The 22,088-nt window shown below is 35.8% G+C and overlaps 1 protein-coding gene across 5 annotated transcripts in view; it reads right to left on the bottom strand.

The window, feature by feature from the left end:
- Positions 1-22,088, bottom strand: part of CHL1 (cell adhesion molecule L1 like) — a 210,131-nt gene that overhangs the window by 65,844 nt on the left and 122,199 nt on the right. For all 5 annotated transcript variants that reach the window (XM_030307262.1, XM_030307255.1, XM_030307261.1 and 2 more), the window contains exons 3-5: positions 14,098-14,272; positions 7,502-7,607; positions 4,152-4,339 (exon numbers count right to left, since the gene is read on the bottom strand). In XM_030307262.1, coding sequence (XP_030163122.1) covers positions 4,152-4,339; positions 7,502-7,607; positions 14,098-14,182 — 379 coding nt within the window. In that variant the 5' untranslated portion in view covers positions 14,183-14,272. The remainder of the gene's footprint in view (positions 1-4,151; positions 4,340-7,501; positions 7,608-14,097; positions 14,273-22,088) is intronic.

The following is a 22,088-nucleotide window of genomic DNA, read 5'->3' as shown; positions in this document are numbered from 1 at the left end:
CTTGGTCTGCTTAGATAATGAGAAAAAAATATTTTTTAAAACCCTTTAATTGCAGAATCTCATATTAACATGTGCCATTTCCTTCTCTGCAATAGGTCTAGCTTTTTCCTTTGTGTCTCCATAGCAACCGTCAGAGTTCAGGTTGGGGATCATGCTAATGCTTTGCCTTCTACAACAGATTTTTAATATCCCTCTCACACATATCTTATTTCACCTATTTTAATTAATTAGATACATAGATTATATGGTTATAGTTAGACTACAATATCTGGTTTTATAATATAAACTATAACATGACTATAGTTACACACTTATAGATAATTACATCTGTCTGGTTTTATGATCACAACCACAAATTTCATGGTAATAACTTTCTGATCCAGAATTCATGAACATCTACTAGTGAATGTCATTTCAAACCTAAACTCCTGAGGCCAGTTTTCAAGTTTACATGCCTCTACTTTTGCCATTACTATGCTATAACACCTTACTTAATATCCCAGTATATCTAATACAGACAAGTAAATATGGTACTTATAAATTTTGCATATACAAAAAAGCCATTTCCAAAGAATAAAAAGAAACAAACAAAAACAGCCAACACTCTTATCCACCACCCCACTGTACAAAACTCACAGTGTCACCATGACCTTCCTGTCTGGTACAGAATCCATCCCTTCCCCCTTCCATTAGAGGAAACTACTATCCTTGTGTTTTCTTCTTCTTTTTTTTTTTAATCTTCTTGCAATTTTTCTTTTTTAATTTTATTATTTGTTTTTGAGAGAAAAAGAGTGCAGGAATGAGGGAGGGACATAGAGAGAGAAGGACAGAGAGAATCCCAAGCAGGCTCTGTACTTTCACCATGGAGTCCAATGCAGGGCTCAAACTCCTCAACTGTGAAACCGTGACCTAAGCTGAAATCAGACATTTAACCAACTGAGCCACCCAGGGGCCCCCGAAATTGTGTTTTCATCATTGTTTGTTTTTCATTATAATTTACCACATATAAGTATCCTCCTAAACAATAATTCATCTTCCCATATTTTGCACTTCTGTTAATAAAATCATAGTGTATGTATCATTCTGAGAATTGCTTTGATTATTCAACATATTCCCAAGATTCATCAATTTTCACTGCTGAATAACTATACCACCATAGGTTTACTCATCCTATCATGGATACACTCATGTTTTTTTCCAATATATTTTTAATACAAGCAATGGAATCACAAATATGCCCAATTGACACAGATGAGTGCCGCACACATGAGGAAGGAAATGGAAGAGCCAGGTTACAGGTGAGACCATCTTCCACTTAGGAGAGACTGACAAATATTTTCCACAGAGCAGGAAAGTCCACTTGCAATGGTAGTAGATTATGGGAGCTGCACATTCCCAACTAAAATTATTACTCTCAGACTTCGTAATATTTCCCAACTTTGTGGGAGCAAATGCTTTTATTATGTGGGTTACAGTACATCTATTTCTGACTACTAATGGTGATGAGGCCATTCTCATATTTTCATTTGAAAAAGGTATATTTTTTCTATTTATCTATATCTTTTAAAATATTTTTCAACTATAAAGGTTTCACATCTCTTTGTTGGATTTATTTTCTGCTTCTACATTATTTTATCCCATCATTTTTTTTTTTTAGTTTATTCTGTTGCCTTAAGTTAATTCATGCATTTTCATCTTAAAACTATGTTACCTAAAAAGCTTAGATCACTGGGGGACTCAGTAGGCTAAGCATCTGACTTTGGCTCAGGTCATGATCTCATTGTTCATGGGTCAGAGCCTGGAGCCTGCTTCAGATTCTATGTCTTCCTCTCTTTCTCAGCCCCTCCCCCACTTGTGTTCTCTCTCTCTCTCTCTCTCTCTCTCTCTCTCTCTTTCAAAATATACAAACATTAAAAAATAAAAATAAAAAAGCTTAATCATTAATTTTCACCTCTTCTTTTCTAATGTATGTTTCTAAGATGAAATGTATCTGTCTAAATAACGCTTTGGCTGCCTCATGCGTGTTTTCCTATGTAGAATTGCTACCACTGTCACTTCAAAATATGTTCTATTTTCTTTTGCCATTTCTTATTTGACCTATGAGTTTCTTAGACAACTGTTTATTGATTTTCAAAGATATAAGGCTTCTCTAATTTGTTGGTATTATTGACTTTTAATTCAATTGCATTTGGGTCATATTTATTTCATAGCTAATATGTCATCAAATATTGAAAAAAATGCATTCTGCAGTTTTAGGTGCAATGTTCTATACATGTTCATTAGTTGGAGCTTATAATTGGCTTCTTTAAATCTTCTATATACTTACTGATGTTTTGTCTGCTTGAGCTACCAAAAAATGAAACATATTTTAGTATCTCTCATTATTATGATAGATTTGTCCATTTCCACTTGTACTTCTATTTTTGCTTCATATATTTTAATATTATATATGCCTAGGGAATTAATCTTCAGGAAGGCTTTTAAAAATAAATTCTAGGGGCACCTGGGTGGCTCATTTAATTAAGTGTCTGCCTTTGGCTCAGGCCATGATCTCAAGCCTCACGTCGGGCTCTGGGCTGACAGCTCAGAGCCTGGAGCCTGCTTCAGATTCTGTGTCTCCCTCTCTCTCTGCCCTTCCCCTGCCCATGCTCTGTCTCTCTCACTCTCAAAAATTAATAAACATTTTTAAAAAATAAAAATGAATTCTATTTTGACTAATATTAATTCAGACATTCCCATTTTGTTTGAATACCATTTATCTGGAACACCATTTCCATCTTGTAGTTTCAATAACTCTGTACCCTTATGATTTAGATGTGCTACAAGGTAAACAATCCATACCTTTCTTTAAAGAAAAAAACTTGAAGCATTTAGTGTATTTACTTTCATCTTCAATTAGTCATATATTTGGATTTATTTGTACAGTTTTTTTCTTTCCTTTTCTCACATTTCTTATCTTTTTCTCCTTCAAACAACAGGGTCTGTTTACCATTCACATTTTACTCTATATTTTTAATGTAATTACTTTATAAATCTTAAGATGCATACTTTACTTGTAAGACTCTAAATTCTTATCTAGAATAATATAAGGACTTTAGAATAATTTAAATCTAGTCCCCTGTCCAATTTTTTAGGATATGTCTTTTCATTGTTTGTTTTTCTGAGGTTTGTGTACATTCTCACTGGCTTCCAGCATAAAGTGTCCATATCCTGGAAAGGCAATGACTCTGAATCTCTTTAGTGTCTATAAGTCTGCAAAAAGAAATTGTCAAATAGAAGCTGACAACAGTTTTTACATAAGAATGGACTCTGCAAAGATTTTAGTTAGAATCAGGTAATGTGGGACACCTTAAGAGCAGGGAAAATAAGTGACCAAATGTGCAAGTTGGTCATCAGAGATCCCATGCTGTAGAGGCAAAATATGGTAATAAAGGAGTCACTTAATCTTCGTAGCAGTTATTGATAAAACACACCCTTAACAGTAAAGTAGTTTACAGTTTTCCATGATTATTATTTACAGAAAACATTGTTAATATATACCAATTACTGGCTATCCTCTCCCAAGGGGCACTCATATTGCTGGAGTAAAGTAGGGCTATGAGATTGGCTTTGCCCACCTGACAAACTATGAGAAGTTGCCTGTATAGTTTCTTGTTGGAAGCAATTATTGCCTGGTCTCTGCCCCAGATTCTTTGACCAAGGTGGTGTAAATTTCACATGGTACACTCACAGAATGATGCTATTTCCAGTGGCTGGGACCTCCAAAAGGCTGCATGGAGAACACCTAGCCTAAAAAGCTGCCAGACCCACAGCCAACCACATAATCAGGGAATTAGCACGTGGGCCTGGAGAATACTTGTTGCAGCAACGAAGTTTAGCCACATCTAACCAATGCATTTAGCTTGATTCTCATCTTATAAGGCAACGCAGACTCTTATTTTTTCCCATGTTAGATATAAGAATATTGAAACACAGCAAAATTATGTTGCTTTCAAAGATCATATTTAAAGTATCAAGATCTAGAAGATAACTTCCCTTATAATGAAACATAGGGCATATTTAAGCTGGTAATTAATTTATGAATGTGTTATTATTCTCTTCAACATTTCACTAAAATATTTGTAATATGGAATATCCATTGTAACACTTACTTGGTACTATAAATTCTATTTCTTCTGACATAGCAACCCCCAGTTTATTAGAAGCAAAGCAGCGGTATTTCCCTTGAAAATGAGATATGTGCCCCTCATTTGGGATCTTAAATGTTCCTGAGTTGTTAGACACAATTATCCGAGAGTCAGAGAGATCAAAAGTCTTGTCATCCTTAGTCCACATAAATCTGTAAGATAAAAGAAAAGTAAATAATCCTGAAAAATGAAAATGTATTTCTTAATTTTAAAGTAGTCATAATCAAAAGCACAACAATGACAAAACCAAGGCAATTTATGGTTTAAGAAAAAAAGATTTTTAATTGGCTATATAATAGAATACAAAAAAAAAAAAAAAAAGCCTTAGAAGAGTCTGAGACATCTCACAAGCTGCTGTAGACTGAATGTTTATGTCTCCCCCAAATTCATATATTCAAGCCCAATCCCTTCTTGTAAGCGTATTTGGAGGTAGGGTATCTGAGAGGTGCTTAGATCATGAGGGTGGAGTTCTCATGAATGGGATTAGCAGCCTTATAAAGGAGACTCCAGAAAGCATTTCTGCTGTCTTAAGTCATGTGAGGTAACAGCAAGAAAATAGTTGTATATGAACCAGAAAGCAGGTCTTCATCAGACACCAAATCAGCCAAGGCCTTGATCTTGGTCTGCCCGGCCTCCAGAAGCGTGTAACAAATATGTGCTTGTTGTTCAAGCTACCCAGTCTGTAGCATATTTGTTATAGCAAGGTGAACTAAGACCAATCCACAAAAGAGCTGTGACAGCTGAGAGAACAGAAATTGAAATTAGGTTTTGTTCTGTTCTTTTTGAAGCTATTTTAGCTTTTCCAACTGGAAAGGTATTTTACTAGTATTTCAAAGACTACTCCATACAAACATATAATGTGTCATCATGTGTGTATGTGAAAAGCTCACTCAAAATTAAACAAACAAGTACTATTAAATGTGGTATTTCCTAACATTACTTTTAGACATATTAGTAACATATTTGAGACCACAATGAATATATAATTTTGGAAAAATTAGGTTTTCTAATTATTACAATGCTACTAAAGACAGTTTCTATGACTACATTATCTTCTGTCATATGATTACTGTATAAGTTACTCAATGATTTGAATTTTCTCCCTTTTATAAACAAATTGTGCACACAACCTTAACATATTTATTTTTTGGTTCTTATCTAATATTTCATTAGGACAATCTCTTCAAAGACTGATAGACAAATAGCATAAGAAAATTTTTACAGTTGTTGATAAATGTTGCAGAATTGTATTCCAGAAAAAACCCTACACAGTTAAGTTCTCACCATAATATGTGACCACCTTGTCATTTGTATGGATGAGGCTCTAAAAAGCCTTTTTTAAAACAACCTTATCAATCTAATAATGACTTCCCAACTTGATTTTAGTTAGCATTTCATATATGAATTACCCATGCAAACTGGGTAATGTTTTAGGACACCATATTATTACACTAACCTAGCTGATTATTCTCTCAACAGGATTAACAAACATTCATGGCACACATATTTTTGTTGGGAGTACGCCTGCCCCCCACTCCACTCCTTTTACTCCTTTTTCTCTCTCTGTCTTATGTTTTATTGGCTTTACTTACAAAGAACACAGAGAATCTATTCTTTTAAATTCCAGTACGTTGACTGGGATTACTTTACATATACAGAATTAAACACTTCCACTTGGCAATATGCTACATCTTTTCATTCTTTGAAATCTTCTTTCCCGATCCTAGGCAGAATTTTTTAGTCACCACCCCCAATTTAAATCCTGCATAGGTCTTATTACATAGTATTTGATATTGTTTTTGTTGATGTTGCTACCACTAATTGTTAAGATTGCTAGATTATTTCCTTTTGCTAGTGTGATGAGATATTTTTTCCTTCTTGTTTCCTATTTATTTTCTAACTGCCTTGCATGGACATCTAATTAAGGTTTTTTAAAAAGTATTATTGGCCACTTATTGTAACCCCTTTGTATTTATAAAAGCTTGTTTTTTGTCCAGGGAATGAATATTCTTGGGTTTTCAGATAAAATAACAAATTACATAATAATAACAACAATAATAATAAATATTAATAATCATATTTTCTCATATGTATAGATTTTATTTTCTTTTCTTACATAATTATATTGGACTTGGATCTAGGAAAATAAGAAATAATGTTACTAGCAGATTCTATTCTGATTTCTGAATTTATTATAAGTGCTAGTAGTATTTCATAATTAAACTCATTCTGATTACAGACACAGATAAATTTGATCATTAATAATATCTGACGATTGTGTATTATCTTTTGATACAATAATTCAGTTCATTAACATTAATATATATCATAATATTGATTGATCCATACTGATCAAGCCAGATGATCAACTAAATTCGTCTTCATTCCATACAATTCTGTCCACATTTACATATATTGATTGAATATATTCCATTTGGTGAAATATAGATAATAATGATAATTTAACATGTTAATGATTCATTAAGAATGATTTTTAAAATAACATATTATCAGGCAGTAATCATGAGAGCCACAATACAATTTCAAATAATTTTCATTAAATATGTACCTTCTTAATTAATATAAAGGAATTAAGCAAATCAATAAATGGGTAACTTTGCTGACAACTTGAGAATCACCTACATTAAAATCTAAAATTTTCCCTACAGCTTCTCCCACCTCATTCCCAATACACCCACATTTCTTTCTCCCTTCCAAAGTACAGGAGGTATTTTAAAAATCTTTCATCACTGATTATGATCACTTACATTAACAGTTATTTAACTAATAAACTACTAGATAAAAATATACAAGCATATAGCATTCTGCCATCCAGGATGACTAAATATTTCTATGATAACTTAAATATCAAGTAACGACCTATTCACTGAATAAGATATGTGTCACATTTAAGACTTGCAATAATAACTATGTATACAATGTCATGTATAAATGTATTAAGCATTTGGCTTAACAAATGTTACCTTTCACTAAGTAGAATAAAGGATGCTTTGGGTTTTGACTGCCTTTTTCACTTGTAACATAAGGAGTGACAGAATATTTCCACGGTGCCAGAGCCCATGGTAAGTATTTAACATAAGGTGAATCATTCAATGGTGAAAATAAATTCGACTTGCACAAGAACATATGTAAAATAGCCAAACTTTATCTTCATAGACATAGCTATCATTCTTTTGGCATGCTTACCTTAGTCACATGTAGATTTATACTCCAAAAAGCTTATAACAGTCAGAGTACAGAGAAGTAAAAACACTGTATGCATTGAACAATGATTTGTTTGAAAGAATACTCACGTTGGTTCTGGATTTCCTTTAGCTTCACACTCAATCTGAAAATATTCATCAAAGGGAAAGGCAACTTGCACTTTTGACTGTTTTATGATGGTTGGAACCTGCTGAACTAAATATCAAAATATGTATGTAAAGAACATGGTCTGCAAAAACTGGGTGAGGTTAATTTAGCTATAACAGAAACAAATGAAATACTTTGTAGGGGAGGCTGGCTGGCTCAGTCAGTAGAGTATATGACTCTTCAGTTCAGGGTTGTGAGTTCAATCCTTATATTGGATACAGAGATTACTTAAAAATAAAATCTTGAAAAATAAACATGCTTTCTATATTGGTAGGTAAAAAAACTATAAAAGAGTGAAAATTACAGAACAAATTTCACTTCCTCTTTGAACATGTATTTAATTCATTTTTCTGAGGTGTGTGCTCTTGGGTCATTAAAAAAAAAAAATTCCAGTAGAGTTAACACACGGTGTTATATTAGTTCAGGTGTACAATACAGTGATTCAACAATTCTATGCATTACTCAGTGTTCATCGTGATGAGAGTACCCTCATCACCTATTACACCCACCCTTTCCCTCACCTCCCTCTGGTAACCATCAGTTTGTTCTCTACAGTTAAGAGTCTGGTTTTTTTTGTTTGTCTTTTTCCCTTTGTTCGTTTTCTTTCTTAAATTCTACATATTACTGAAATAATTTGGTATTTGTCCTTCTCTGACAGTCTTTATTTCTTAACGTTTATTTATTTTTGAAAGATATAAAGAGTGGGCATGTGCGTGCATGAGGTGGGGGAGGGGCAGAGAGAGTCAGGGACAGACGATTGGAAGAGGACTCAGCAAGCCCCATATGGGCCTGGAACCCACAAACCATGAGATCATGACCTGAGCTAAAGTTGAATGCTCAACTAACTGAGCCACCCAGATGCTGTGACTGACTTCTTTCACTTAGACTTATACCCTCTAGATCTATCCATGTTATTGCAAATGGCAAGATTTCATTCATTTTTATGGTTGAGTAATATTCCATTACATATATACATATGTGTGTGTGTGTGTCTGCACACACACGTGTGCATACACGTACTACTTCTTCATCTATACCACTTCTTCCATCTATATCGAAGGATACTAGGGGTGCTTCCATAATTTGCCTATTGTAAATAATGTTACGATAAACACAGGGATATACATATCTCTTCAAATTCGTGTTTTTGTATTCTTTGGGTAAATATACAGTAGTGGAATATCTGCATCATGTGGGAATTCTATTTTAACTTTTTTGAGGAACCTTCATACTGTTTTCCACAGTGGCTTCACAAGTTTGCATTCCCACCAACAGTGCATGAGGGTTCACTTTTTTTCCACATCTGTTGTTTCTTATGCTTTAGATTTTAGCCATTCTGACAGGTGTGAGGTAACATCTCACTGTGGTTTAATCTACATTTCCCTGATGATTACTGATATTGAGCAACTTTTCATGTGTCGATTGGCCATCTGTACCTCTTCTTTGGTGAAATGTCTTTGTCTTCTGCCCATTTTTAATTGGATTATGCAAAATATACTTACTTTTAAAGAATACATACATTTACTGCTACCATTTCATTTCACGTTGCCATATATGTTCACTTCATTTAATCCAGAATAAAAGAACAATTTGTAAAGCAGAAGAAAGACTGCCATATCATTACAACTTTAAAGTCTCTATTTTTATTTATTTTTTATTTTTTATTTTTTTTAAATTTTTTAACGTTTATTTATTTTTGAGACAGAGAGAGACAGAGCATGAACGGGGGAGGGTCAGAGAGAGGGAGACACAGAATCTGAAACAGGCTCCAGGCTCTGAGCTGTCAGCACAGAGCCCGACGCGGGGCTCGAGCTCACGGACCATGAGATCGTGACCTGAGCCGAAGTCGGACGCTTAACCGACTGAGCCACCCAGGCGCCCCAAAGTCTCTATTTTTAAATTATTGACATTTAGTCTATTTCATGTGTGTATATATTTTTAACTTAGTCCAATCATTTTGACAGTTGTTTTTTATTTATAGTGTTCTAAGACATTATAATTAATATACTACTTTTACTACTTTATTTATTGCCATTATTTTGTCATCACTTATTTGATAATTTTCTTATTATTTCATTTTTCTGTTTCCAGGTAACATGTACTTCCATAGATATCTTCAAGAATATGAATTTTTCCTTTATTGAATTAGTGACTTATGATAAATTTCCAGACATGGACACAAATAATATTTATTCTGGATATATGATGACGTCATTTCATAAGAGGACATTTATTACAGACAAAATGGGAGTACAACAGTTGCCATCATCCTTGCCACAAATGAACACCAGTATTTAAAAATGATAAAATATTTTGCTAATTTTACAAAGGAAATTATAACCTGCTCATTTTCTCTATTTTTATTTCTACACGTTGCTTTTGTTAATGAATGTTTTTCCCTAAGTTTGTTTATTATTTGTCATTTCCCATTTATAAATTTTCCTTTCACTATTACTGGGGGTGTGAGACTAGGTTTTTCTCCCTTTATGGAATTTAACAGTAATAATCATCCAAAAAATACATAATGGTATTTTTAAATAGACTCTACATATTCAAGTACTCCTGGTCTTGTGAAAAACTTGGTGTGTGTGACAAGTTAAATAACTTTCAAGACAAACTTAAGGGGCGCCTAGGTGGGTCTGTCGGTTAAGCGTCTGACTTCGGCTCAGGTCATGATCTCACAGTTCATGGGTTCGAGCCCCAAGTCTGGCTCTGTGCTCACAGCTCGGAGCCTGGAGCCTGCTTGGATTTTGTGTCTCCCTGTCTTTCTGCCTCTCCCCTGCTTCTGTTCTGTTGCTCTCTCAAAAATAAATAAACATTTAAAAAATTGAAAAACAAAAAAGGCAAAACTTAAAAATTGGGCAGAGGACTTTGTCTCTCCTCAAGTGAAGTAGCCAGATGGCATTTTGGAGAATTGTGTTTATAAAATAAATATATTAATGCTAAAGATACAAATATGGATTATGTTTTAAAGGGGGACACAGATTTATGTAAATGTCTACTATCAGGGAGCAGTCAACAGTTTTCAAAGTGATACATTACCATTTTAGTACAGTTCTTACGTTTTCTAGAAAGGAAGGGGACAGCACAAAAATCACAAGGAAGTGTGAAAGATTCAGCTGCAGGAAATTGACTTAGGCAAATATGTTTTAAGAAAAGCAATTTGTAGAAAGGCACTGAGCCTGAGTTTTTAAGTAATATTCCACAGTGGAGTTACAAATAGGACACTAAACCCTGTGACATTCAGCCAGGCCCTGAGTCATTCTGTTTTTTCATTTGTAAAATTAGGGATTCAGGCTAGATAAATTGCTGGTAAGAATTTCTGGTCTTGGGATCCCTTTACATTCTTCCAAATTATACAAGACCCCACGGTGCTTTTGTTTGTGTGGGTTATATCTAACAATATTTTCCATATTAGAAATCAAAACTGAGAAATACTTAAAATGTTTATGAATCCATTTTAAATAATTGCATATGTTAAAATAAACACCTATTTTATCAACAACACTAAATATAATGAGGATGGTGGCAATGTTCTTACATTATAACAAATGTCTTTAACATCTTCATAGAAGGCAGCTGGATTCTCATGTATATTTCCACACTCAATTCGTCACACAAGTTGTTTGGCTTAAATATATGAAGAAAATCTAGCTTTACACAGATAATGTACTTGGAAAAGGGTGAGATATTTTATCATCCTTTCTGATGATTGTGGACATTCCAAAATATACACCAGAACTTCACAAGTGGTAGTTTCTTAAATATTTACTACAATATGGAACCTGAAAGCATATCAATGAGCTTTTCATACTCTGTTATATGAAAATGTTTTACCCATGGGTTCCTTTTTAAAAAGATTTTATTTTTTAAGCAATTTCTACACCTGACATGGGGTTCAACCTCACAACCTCAAGATCAAGAGTTGCATACTCCACCACTGAGCCAGCTAGGCACCCCTATTCATGGGTTCTTTGTAATCCATGTATAATTTTGTAACATCATATGATAATCATTTGGGAAAAAGATACTGGTTCACTGACCCTGAGAGGGCATTGGTCCTGTTTTAAGCTTTGATGGCCAGCCTAGAATAAATAATTCAAAGCTATTATTTCCAATTCTAAAAAATAATTTTGGCTTAATGAGTCTGATAACTCCGTTTTACTAGTTTAGGGACATTAGCCCAAGTTTAGTCTTTATCCATTGGATATACATAAACATTTCAACAACATGCAAAAAACATTCATACCTTCAGTGACATTTGCCTCATTTCTGACTGCTGCTATTTCTAAATAGAGCAGGTCTCAAGCTTATTGCAAATTCACATTATTTAAATTATATTACAGTTACAAAGGATGAGGGATGATGCACAATAGCAACAGTCCCTAAGATATCAGCTAATAACTTGTGAACAACTTGTTTATTAGAACATTACTCTTTCTTAAATTTGCTAAGGTTGTAAAGTCTCAGCAATAACTAATTACTCAGGGAATGGAACTAATAACCTTTGGGTGTTTATAAGAATATATATTCTACATTATAAATCCTTTCCTCCATAATTAGGCCAATTACAGAGATACCAGACTCGTTGACATTCAAATTGGATACCTGCCTTCATTGCATCTGCTAGTAACTGCTCTAGAGTACCGAAATAAATGGATAATATTCAGTTGTTCTGAAAACATGTCATTAATATTTTTATAACAATTGTTGTCTAAGGACATTAGAGCATGAAAATGCATAAGCAATTGAGACAACAAGAATAAAAATGTGTGCTATGGATTAATAAAAACTTTCAAATTCTTTACCACTGATGAACTAAATGAGAAAAGATGGAAATTTGAAAATGTATATTCTAAGAGAGTATGGTCAGGAATCTGAGTCTGAAATCTCAGGGCATCTTTGTTGCTACTGGGGCGGTGGTGGGGAATATAAAATTATTAACCCCTTTCTCACAAGGATCACCAAGCACGTTGCTCTTGATTTGGGATTGCACTCAAATCAAAAGAATCTACTGAAGATGAATTATTTCCAGCTCTTGAACAGAATGTTTACAGTGAGGCTGGTATATATTGTGTATAGGCTCAGAGTACATCCACAGAACAGATAAGTGGAATTTCTTAAGAAGTAAGAATATTCAAAGAGAGACTTGACCCTCTGTCAAAGACACTGGAGAAGGGATTCTCACTTAAGGCTGAATTAATAGGGTAGGGCTGCCCAAAGTGTGTGATGTGAAACTGTTGTGTGAAGTAATTTAAGGCAGCTCTCAGAAAAATGGTTTAAAACCACATTATATTATACATTCAGAGACTTACTTCCTTTTCTATTCACATTCAGACTGGGTCATTCAGAAGAAAAGTTTTAGTTCAGAGTTAGCACTTCTCTTAATGTTTATTCAGCTTGCTGAACTCGTCTAATTGTCTAGAACTTAGATGATGTGCGAAGATCATTTCCAAAGCTAAGATTCAATTAAACAAGCAACGCCTCTTGTATTATAAATCTCCAAATCACATATGGAAAAGACAGCAGGGATAATACAGGAAGCATATGGATAAAAATATCTAAATAACCTCTCAAGGGTCTTTTGTATCCCACGTCCTTATAATAACACAAGACAAATTCCCCAAATCTCTACATTATGTAGCTGATACAGTATCACGTAAACTGCGCTTGCAGATATATTATTTTTTAACCAATGTACGTTATGATATACATTGCCATAAAACTACTGACCTCTGGCTATGAATTCACACTATTGAAGCCTCTACATTTTCAGAGTTGATATCATCTTATATTTTTAGTTGTATAAAAATGGCTTTTTAATGTTTTCTGAATTGACTGCTTTCATTCTTTTCTTAATGTTTATTTACTTATTTTCAGAGAGAGAGAAAAGAGAGAGAGAGAGAGAAAGAGAAAGAGAGAGAGGGAAAGGGGGAGAGAATGAGTGGGGGAGGGACAGAGAGAGAGGTAGGCAAAGAATCCCAGGCAGACTGCAGTGTCAGCACAGGGCCCATCCCATGAAGCATGAGATCTTGACTTGAGCCAAAATCAAGAGAAGGAGGCTTAACCAAATGAGCTATGCAGGCGCTCCCATTGTTTTCATTTGTAAATATACGATCATTTTGAAAAAAAAGATACCAAGTGTATTCAGTTTCTTTTTATCATAATTGGTTTAATACCATTAATTTCTGAATCATAACACTCTTCAAAATAAACTAAACCTAGAAAACTAACAGCAGTTGATAATAGTGAAGAATATCTTTGACAGCAAAACACCTGATCTATAGGTCATGTTTCTTGTTAGGTGACAAGTTTGCATAAGAGGCAAAAAGCCTGAGCTGCAAAATAATTATAGCAAGCATCCAAATACAAACCATCCAAATTTTTAAAAAGACGGTGATGAATTCTGATGACAGACTGCGGGAAAATAAATAGAAATATGATAGAAAAATCACATCCTCAAGCTACAAGTATTCTACTTAAAAATGAAAATGCAAATGAAATTCCATAAAGTAGGTATTGAATGCTGTCACTTTACCTGAAAGTGGTATTTCAATGGCTGTGGAGAATTTGAACAGGAAACAAATTAGAGATATGATTAATCCTCTTCCACCTATCTCCATTGCTCTTCAGGAAGGAGGCAACTCAGGAAGAATGAAAATTGTAGTGTCTCCTTTTACTTTTGGTTTAAAGCTGAGCAGAGTGTAGTTCACCTGGAAACCCAAAAAGAAACAGAAAGACATATAATTTAAGCTCATATACTCTGAAACAACAATATAGTATAAATAAATGTTTCTGTTGCAATAATTTTCCCCTTGATGAAACTGTTTTCTAGTAACTCCACATAATATAATTAGTTTTGCTACGTGTTTTTTTTGTGTGTTTTTTGTTTGTTTGTTTGTTTGTTTGTTTTTAACAAACAAACAGGAATAGGCTATACTGCAAACCACAGGCCATTCCAATGAATTAGGTTTTTCAGCCAGAGGAGTTTTTTGCTTCAAAGCACTCAAGGAAACTCGAATGCGGGTGGGTGTCAGGGACTATGAGGATAAATTCATTATAAGCCATTTTGTTCAAAATGTGGCTCTTTTTCAATCAATTCTTTATAGCAGGCATCTAACCCCATTTGAGTCATTTATGAAACATCACAAATTTACTCTTTGATTTTTCTGGCAAACAACTTTTCACATGCAAGGTTATGACACTAATAAAAGGTGAACAGCAAGATATAGGGAATGGAAAAATGAAGGACACATGCATAAAAACCCCAGCCACTTTAACTAAATTTCACAAACTTGGGGTTTGCGCAAGCAGAAAATAATGTCTTCATTTACTTTACATTTAAGCAGAATGTTAATACGCTCCATACTGTATAGAAATAAACACTAAAAGGTCAATTTTCCTTTACGTTCTCATACCATTACAATTTTTTTTCTGAAACGCTGTGATAGTAGACATCTAAACACTGTTTATAATGCAGTTTATAATGCTCAAAATGTGATTGCTCTCCAAATGTATCAATTTCTTTTTCCATAAAAACAAACTATTACTGTATTTATTCACTTAGAACTGGTACAAAGAAATTAATGAACATAGAGTCAGACAAACTATCAAATCTATATTTAATTCCAAGTATATAGACTTTTTTTTAATGTTACCTCAACTTTTACCTGAAGAGATCATGCACTGGCATCTTTCATATATGCATAGTATAAAACACTATACATTTAAAATAGTAACTGATGCTGCTGTTCTGCTGTTTTATTCATCATTTTGAAAATCAGAAAATACAAAATCCCGTTTGTATTTTAATTTGAGGAAAGTTATGTTGATTACAAAGGGAAAAGCTCCCATCCCACCCCACCCACTTGCACCACAAAATGTTGAATTAGAGTAATGGCTTTACTCTGCGTTTTCTTTCTTTTTTTTCTTTAAAAAAATTTTTTTAATGTTTATTTATTTTTGAGAAAGGCGGGGGGAGGGGCAGAGAGAGAGAAGAAGACACAGAATCACACGTAGGCTCCAGGCTCTGAGCTGTCAGCAGAGAGCCCATGCGGGGCTCAAACTCTCAAAAACTGCAAGATCATGACCTGAGCCAAAGTCAGATGTTCAACTGACTGAGCCACCCAGGCACCCCTACTCTGCGTTTTGTGATCTCAATTGATCCATCTATAAAAATGGGAACTGGGAAAAAGTTATTTTTGTGTAGTTCAGAAAATTTCCCCAAATGAAAAATAACTTACATTGGCGATAGAAAATATTCTCAAATGTATCATTGCATTGGCACCTACTTTCTTGATAAAATGAATTATTCTCATCAACAAAATGTGGAAAATTACTTTATTTATGAAAATCAGAATATTGCCTAACTATAAAAATTGAGTTCTGCATATTTGTACAAAGGTGGGAGATATTGAACCACATAGCTATTACTAAGATGAAAAAACCAGAAAATACTAATACCTTGTCCTTTGAATTTTCCTTTTCCTTCTCTCTTCTTGAAATACTTTGATCAGAGTCATCTCAATTCATTATTTATGCTTATATGTCACTCTTTACCTATAATCTATCACTTAATATTCTCTCCCATTAATATTCAATGCTAATTTCACTAAGGGCATTTCATGTATTTGTTTAATGATCTTGTCCTCTGTTAGTAGGGAGAAAGGCTTTCAAAACCATGATGCTTTTAGGCGACCATATTTCCATATTCATACATCACACTATACTGAAACAGAAAATAGAAATACTAGATGGCCACGTAAGTGACTACAGGCTCAATTTCCATTAATTCCTGATTTAGGCTAGTGAGCTCAATGGTGTCTAATTGCCATAGTAAAATAACTTGCAGGCACTAATTGTTCAATAGTGCTGATCTGACTTAGGGAATTTTAATGGTTTTAACTACATGGTCTTGATGAGAGAAATTCTCTCCCATAAAAGGATGCCACATTGAACCCTCGACTTAAAATAAGGCTATAAATTAAGAGACATAACAATAACGACACCAACAGTTTCCAGAATATGGAATGGTTAATTCTGTATCTAACCTATTCCCCTGCAGGGATTAGCTTCAATTCACCAGAGACTTCGATGTTAAGCGGTTGTTAGATAAAAGTCATTGGAAGTTAAAATGTGACTCCTTGCAGGCAAGACTCCATTAAGTGATGATGATAGCCCCAAAACAGCTTTCATATTAAAACAGGAATGCCAGTCATAATTTCATTGTCAGAATGCAAAAGGGCATACTATTTAGTAATTATGTTTTGCAACAGTAAGGTAGCAATAACATTATATTCCCATTTATCTTTCTTCAAAGAATGTTAACCTAATGCCTCACATCAGGCCTCAAAGATAAAGACAATTATTGGAATTTAGGGTAGAAATGACAGTAAGACTAGAAGAAAATAACACTAGAATATTTTGAGGCCCAATCACATAAAGCTGATTGCTTATATTAATGACGTTAACTCAGATCCAAAAAAGAATCAATGAATTTTCATGGGTTTAATTTTACTTCTATCCTAGCTCATCTTTGGGAAGAAGAAAACCACCTCTGACATCTAACTCAAAAGAATCATATACGGTGTCATGTAAAATTGACCCTTCTTGACTGCCTTAGCTTTTAAAGCATGACAGGAGGATAAGGATTAAGAACACAAGGGTGCCGGGGCGCCTGGGTGGCGCAGTCGGTTAAGCGTCCGACTTCAGCCAGGTCACGATCTCGCGGTCCGTGAGTTCGAGCCCCGCACGATCTCGCGGTCCGTGAGTTCGAGCCCCGCGTCGGGCTCTGGGCTGATGGCTCAGAGCCTGGAGCCTGTTTCCGATTCTGTGTCTCCCTCTCTCTCTGCCCCTCCCCCGTTCATGCTCTGTCTCTCTCTGTCCCAAAAATAAATTAATGTTGAAAAAAAAATTTAAAAAAAAAAAAGAACACAAGGGTGCCTGGGTGGCACAGTCCATTGGGCATCCGACTTCAGTTCAGGTCATGATCTCATGGTTCATGAGTTTGAGCCCCGCGTCGGGCTCTGTGCTGACAGCTCGGAGTCTGGAGCCTGCTTAGGATTCTGAGTCTCCCTCTCTCTGTGCCCCTCCCCCACTCACACTCTGTCTCTCTCTCTCTCAAAAATAAAGATTAAAAAACAATTAAAAAAAAAAAAGAACTCACTGGTTCTGGGACAGAACAGAAACATGGACAGGCATGTTCCCTGTATGGCCTAGTTCTAATTCAACAGTAAGGAAATCAAGTTCTTTGTTTCCCCCCACATAATAGCCTCTAATACACATACATCATTAATATTACAAAATGACCTCAAAGATCCCTCTTATGTTTTTAAAATAGCTCCACTGTGGTAAATCTAGGAACAACTTACTCTCCTAACTTCAATTCACCTTCTGCTTTAGGGAATGGAAAACAAAGTTGGCTTCTCCTATGTCCATTCTACCTCACCTACCAAGTACATGCAAAGATCCTGGGGCCCACAGGTCAGCTAATAGGAGACAGTGATGTATAGTGAGGGCATAAAAACATGAAAAATGGAAACAGAATATTGTAGGCTCATAAGCCATCACTTACTACTGATGAGGGAGCATGTGGTGGGCTGAGGACAAAGTGCAAGCTAGCACATCCATGTGTGTGTGGGATGTGTGTGATATTCTTCAGGCACCCCTGGCTGCCCAAGGACAAAGGAAAGCAAACAAAACAAATGGCCAACTGATAGAAATCACAGTCATACAGGACCTGGGTCACCATCAGTTTACAAATATCTTAGTAAATTACAAGAAAAAGGAAATCTTATCAATAGCCTAATCTGCAGAAACCTATAGACTCAGTTTTCTGGAGCCCCAAAATCACCCGTCCATAATGATATGGGGAACAAAGGCAAGAAGGAAACGGCAGGTAAAATTAAATATCCTCATAACCTGCAACCCATTGACAAATACTTGAGACAAATACAGAGTATAACATTTCTCCAGGAACTCTCTACCATCCTGATGTTAATGCCTTACTAGAGGGAAAGCAACCTTAGCATGACCATAGCAAGGCCTCAGTTAACTTAGGAGTCCTCTTTAGCATATCAAAGTCCCTCTGGAGGCCTCCCTTTTGAGTCGACCTCTCTTCTCCATAGCATAAAACCAGCCATTCTTCACAACCCCAGCGCAGTTCCTTCTGCCCATGGGTCCTGTCCCCATGCTTTAATAAAATCACCTTTTTTGCACCAAGGATGAACAAGCAATCCTAAAATTTGTTTGGAGCCACAAAAGACCCCGAACAGTCAAAGTAATATTGAAGAAGAAAACCAAAGCGGGAGGCATCACAACCTCAGACTTTAGCCTCTACTACAAAGCTGTAATCATCAAGACAGCATGGTATTGACACAAAAACAGACACATAGACCAATGGAATGGAAAAGAGAATCCAGAATGGGACCCACAAATGTATGGCCAACTAATCTTTGACAAAGCAGGAAAGAATACCCAGTGGAAAAAAGACAGTCTCTTTAACAAATGGTGCTGGTAGACGGCAACATGCAGAAGAATGAAACTAGACCACTTTCTACACCATTCACAAAAATAAACTCAAAATGGATGAAGGACCTGAATGTGAGACAGGAAACCATCAAAACCCTAGAGGAGAAAGCAAGAAAAAACCTCTCTGACCTCAGCTACAGCAATTTCTTACTTGACACATCTCCAAAGGCAAGGGAATTAAAAGCAAAAATGAACTACTTGGACCTCATCAAGATAAAAAGCTTCTGCACTGCAAAGGAAACAATCAACAAAACTCAAAGGCAACTGATGGAATGGGAAAAGATATTTGCAAATGACTTATTGGATAAAGGGCTACTATCTAAAATCTATAAAGAACTCACCAAAGTCCACACCTGAAAAACAAATAATCCAGTGAAGAAATGGGCAGAAAACATGAATAGACACTTCTTTAAAGAAGACATCCATATGGCCAACAGGCACATGAAAAGATGCTCAACGTCACTCCTCATCAGGGAAATACAAATCAAAACCACACTGAGATACCACCTCACACCAGTCAGAGTGGCTAAAATGAACAAATCAGTAGACTATAGATGCTGGAGAGGATGTGGAGAAACGGGAACCCTCTTGCACTGTTGGTGGGAATGCAAACTGGTGCAGCCGCTCTAGAAAACAGTGTGGAGCTTCCTCAAAAAATTAAAAACAGATCTACCCTATGACCCAGCAATAGCACTGCTAGGAATTTACCCAAGGGATACAGGAGTGCTGATGCATAGGGGCATTTGTACCCCAGTGTTTAGAGCAGCACTTTCAACAATAGCCAAATTATGGAAAGAGCCTAAATGTCCATCAACTGATGAATGGATAAAGAAGAGGTGGTTTATATATACAATGGAATACTACCTGGCAATGAGAAAGAATGAAATCTGGCCATTTGTAGCAATGTGGATGGAACTGGAAAGTGTTATGCTAAGTGAAATAAGTCAGGCAGAAAAAGACAGATACCGTATGTTTTCACTCATATGTGGATCCTGAGAAACTCAACAGAAGACCAAGGGGGGAGGGGAAGGGGGAAAAAAAAGTTACAGAGAGGGAAGGAGGCAAACCATAAGAGACTCTTAAATACGGAGAATAAACTGAGGGTTGATGGAGGGGTGAGGGAGAGGGGAAAATAGGTGATGGGCATTAAGGAGGGCACCTGTTGGGATGAGCACTGGGTGTTGTCTGGAAATGAATTTGACAATTAATTACATATAAATAAATAAAACATTTTTAAAAAAAGAATAAAAGAAGTACTCTTAAAAAAAAAAAAAGAATTCTTTCTTGGTCCTCGGTTCTGGACACTCCCCCAACCGTCACCCCAAAACATTATCACTACCATGTGATCTTGGGCAGTTTATCCAACAACGTCTCTTGCTCATCTCTACAAATGAAGAGTTTTAGCCCTTAGGAGGGTTAAGTGAGGTAACGTATGTTTAGCACAGAATAACAAATGACATTTCTACTAGTACTGACAGTTGATAATTTTGCTGTTACTGATAATTAGGGTACAACATCCAGGAATAATATTCTGATCCAAAGAGTATGGTTAATTTGTATGACTTCTACAATAGCTATAACATCTAACTACTGAAAAAAATAAGACTATTCACTAAAGTACTTAGTGGTGAAATGATATAGATTTAAAATACTCTAAAATTTTTTTAAAGGGTGGCAATGTGGTAGATTGATAACAAAAAGCTTCATTTCTCCTCCTCTCCATGTCTCCACGTGCTTTTCATCCAACTTTCCAGGTTCTCCCACCAAGAAGCTCTTTCCTAACGTCTTGAATCTGGCTTAACCAAGAGAACGAGCTCTGAGCTTAGGCCTCCAGAAGAATGGTACATTCTTTCTCTCTGCCTCTCTCTCTAGCTGCTCAGCTAGACTGCTGGACGATGAGAGACATTACTCCGTCACCCTCTGTAATTCCTGGCCAATAGGCAGGCAGCCACTAAGTGTGAAAGGGCAGCCCTCTTAGATGAGCCAGCCCCAGATGACTTGCCGGCTGCATGTAACTGCAAAAGTTGGCCCAGCCGGTATCGATCCAGACTGGTTAAAATCAGCAGTATCACCCAACAAGTCTCAGTATATGCCACCCCCAGATACAGCACCCTTCGAACACCTTCTTTAAGCTGAAGGAATTTTAGAAAGGGCAGTGCGAGAAGGATTCTGAGCTTTCTCTGACGTAGGTCTAAAACCCACCTGTGAGAGGTGCTCTCCCTATACCTGGAGGGAAACAGAGCATTCTTACCTTTGAAGACAGAGGGGCAAGGAGATGAATCTGAATGGGCAGACCTTGCTAAAGGTTTCCACAGCACTGGACACTCAGCCCAGACTCCTTCTCTTCTATTACACTTTCCACAACTTTCTGCTCTTCATAAAATCTAGCATTAACATGTTTCTTCAGCTCCTCATTTCCTTCTGAAAATTTGTGTGTCACATAAAGCTTACTTTAATAAATTTGTATGCTTTTCTCTTGTTGGTCTGTCTTTTGTTATAGAGACCAGCCAAGAACCTAAAAGGAAAGAAGGAAAAAAGATATTTTTCCTCCTCTACACACCCAAGCACACAGTAGACTTAAGAACAACAGTAAATGGGGCGTCCAGGTGTCTCAGTCAGTTAGGCATCAGACTCTTAGTTTCAGGTCGGGTCATGATCTAACTGTTCTTGAGTTTGTGTCCTGCATTGGGCTCTGCACCGGCAGCATGGAGCCTGCTTGGGATTCTCTCTCTCTCTCTCTCTCTCTCTCTCTGTCTCTCTCTCTCTCAGTAAATAAACTTTAAAAAAGAACAACAATAATAAACTTTAGAAAAAAATAACAAACACTTAATACAAATGTTTCTTGTATTAAATTAATCTGCTTTCACATGGCATGCAATGCACAAGTAGCTAACTGATGTAGGGAAAAAAGAATAAAAGAATTCCTACCATATGGAGAATTGCAGAAACTGTGTAATATATGCATTTAAGGATTCTTTATACTACTCTATTTTGGGTATG

Source organism: Lynx canadensis, chromosome A2 (genome assembly GCF_007474595.2).
Source record: "Lynx canadensis isolate LIC74 chromosome A2, mLynCan4.pri.v2, whole genome shotgun sequence".
Lineage (NCBI taxonomy): Eukaryota > Metazoa > Chordata > Mammalia > Carnivora > Felidae > Lynx > Lynx canadensis.
Note: the sequence above shows the minus strand (reverse complement) of the source record. Positions and strands in the feature narration are given on the sequence as shown.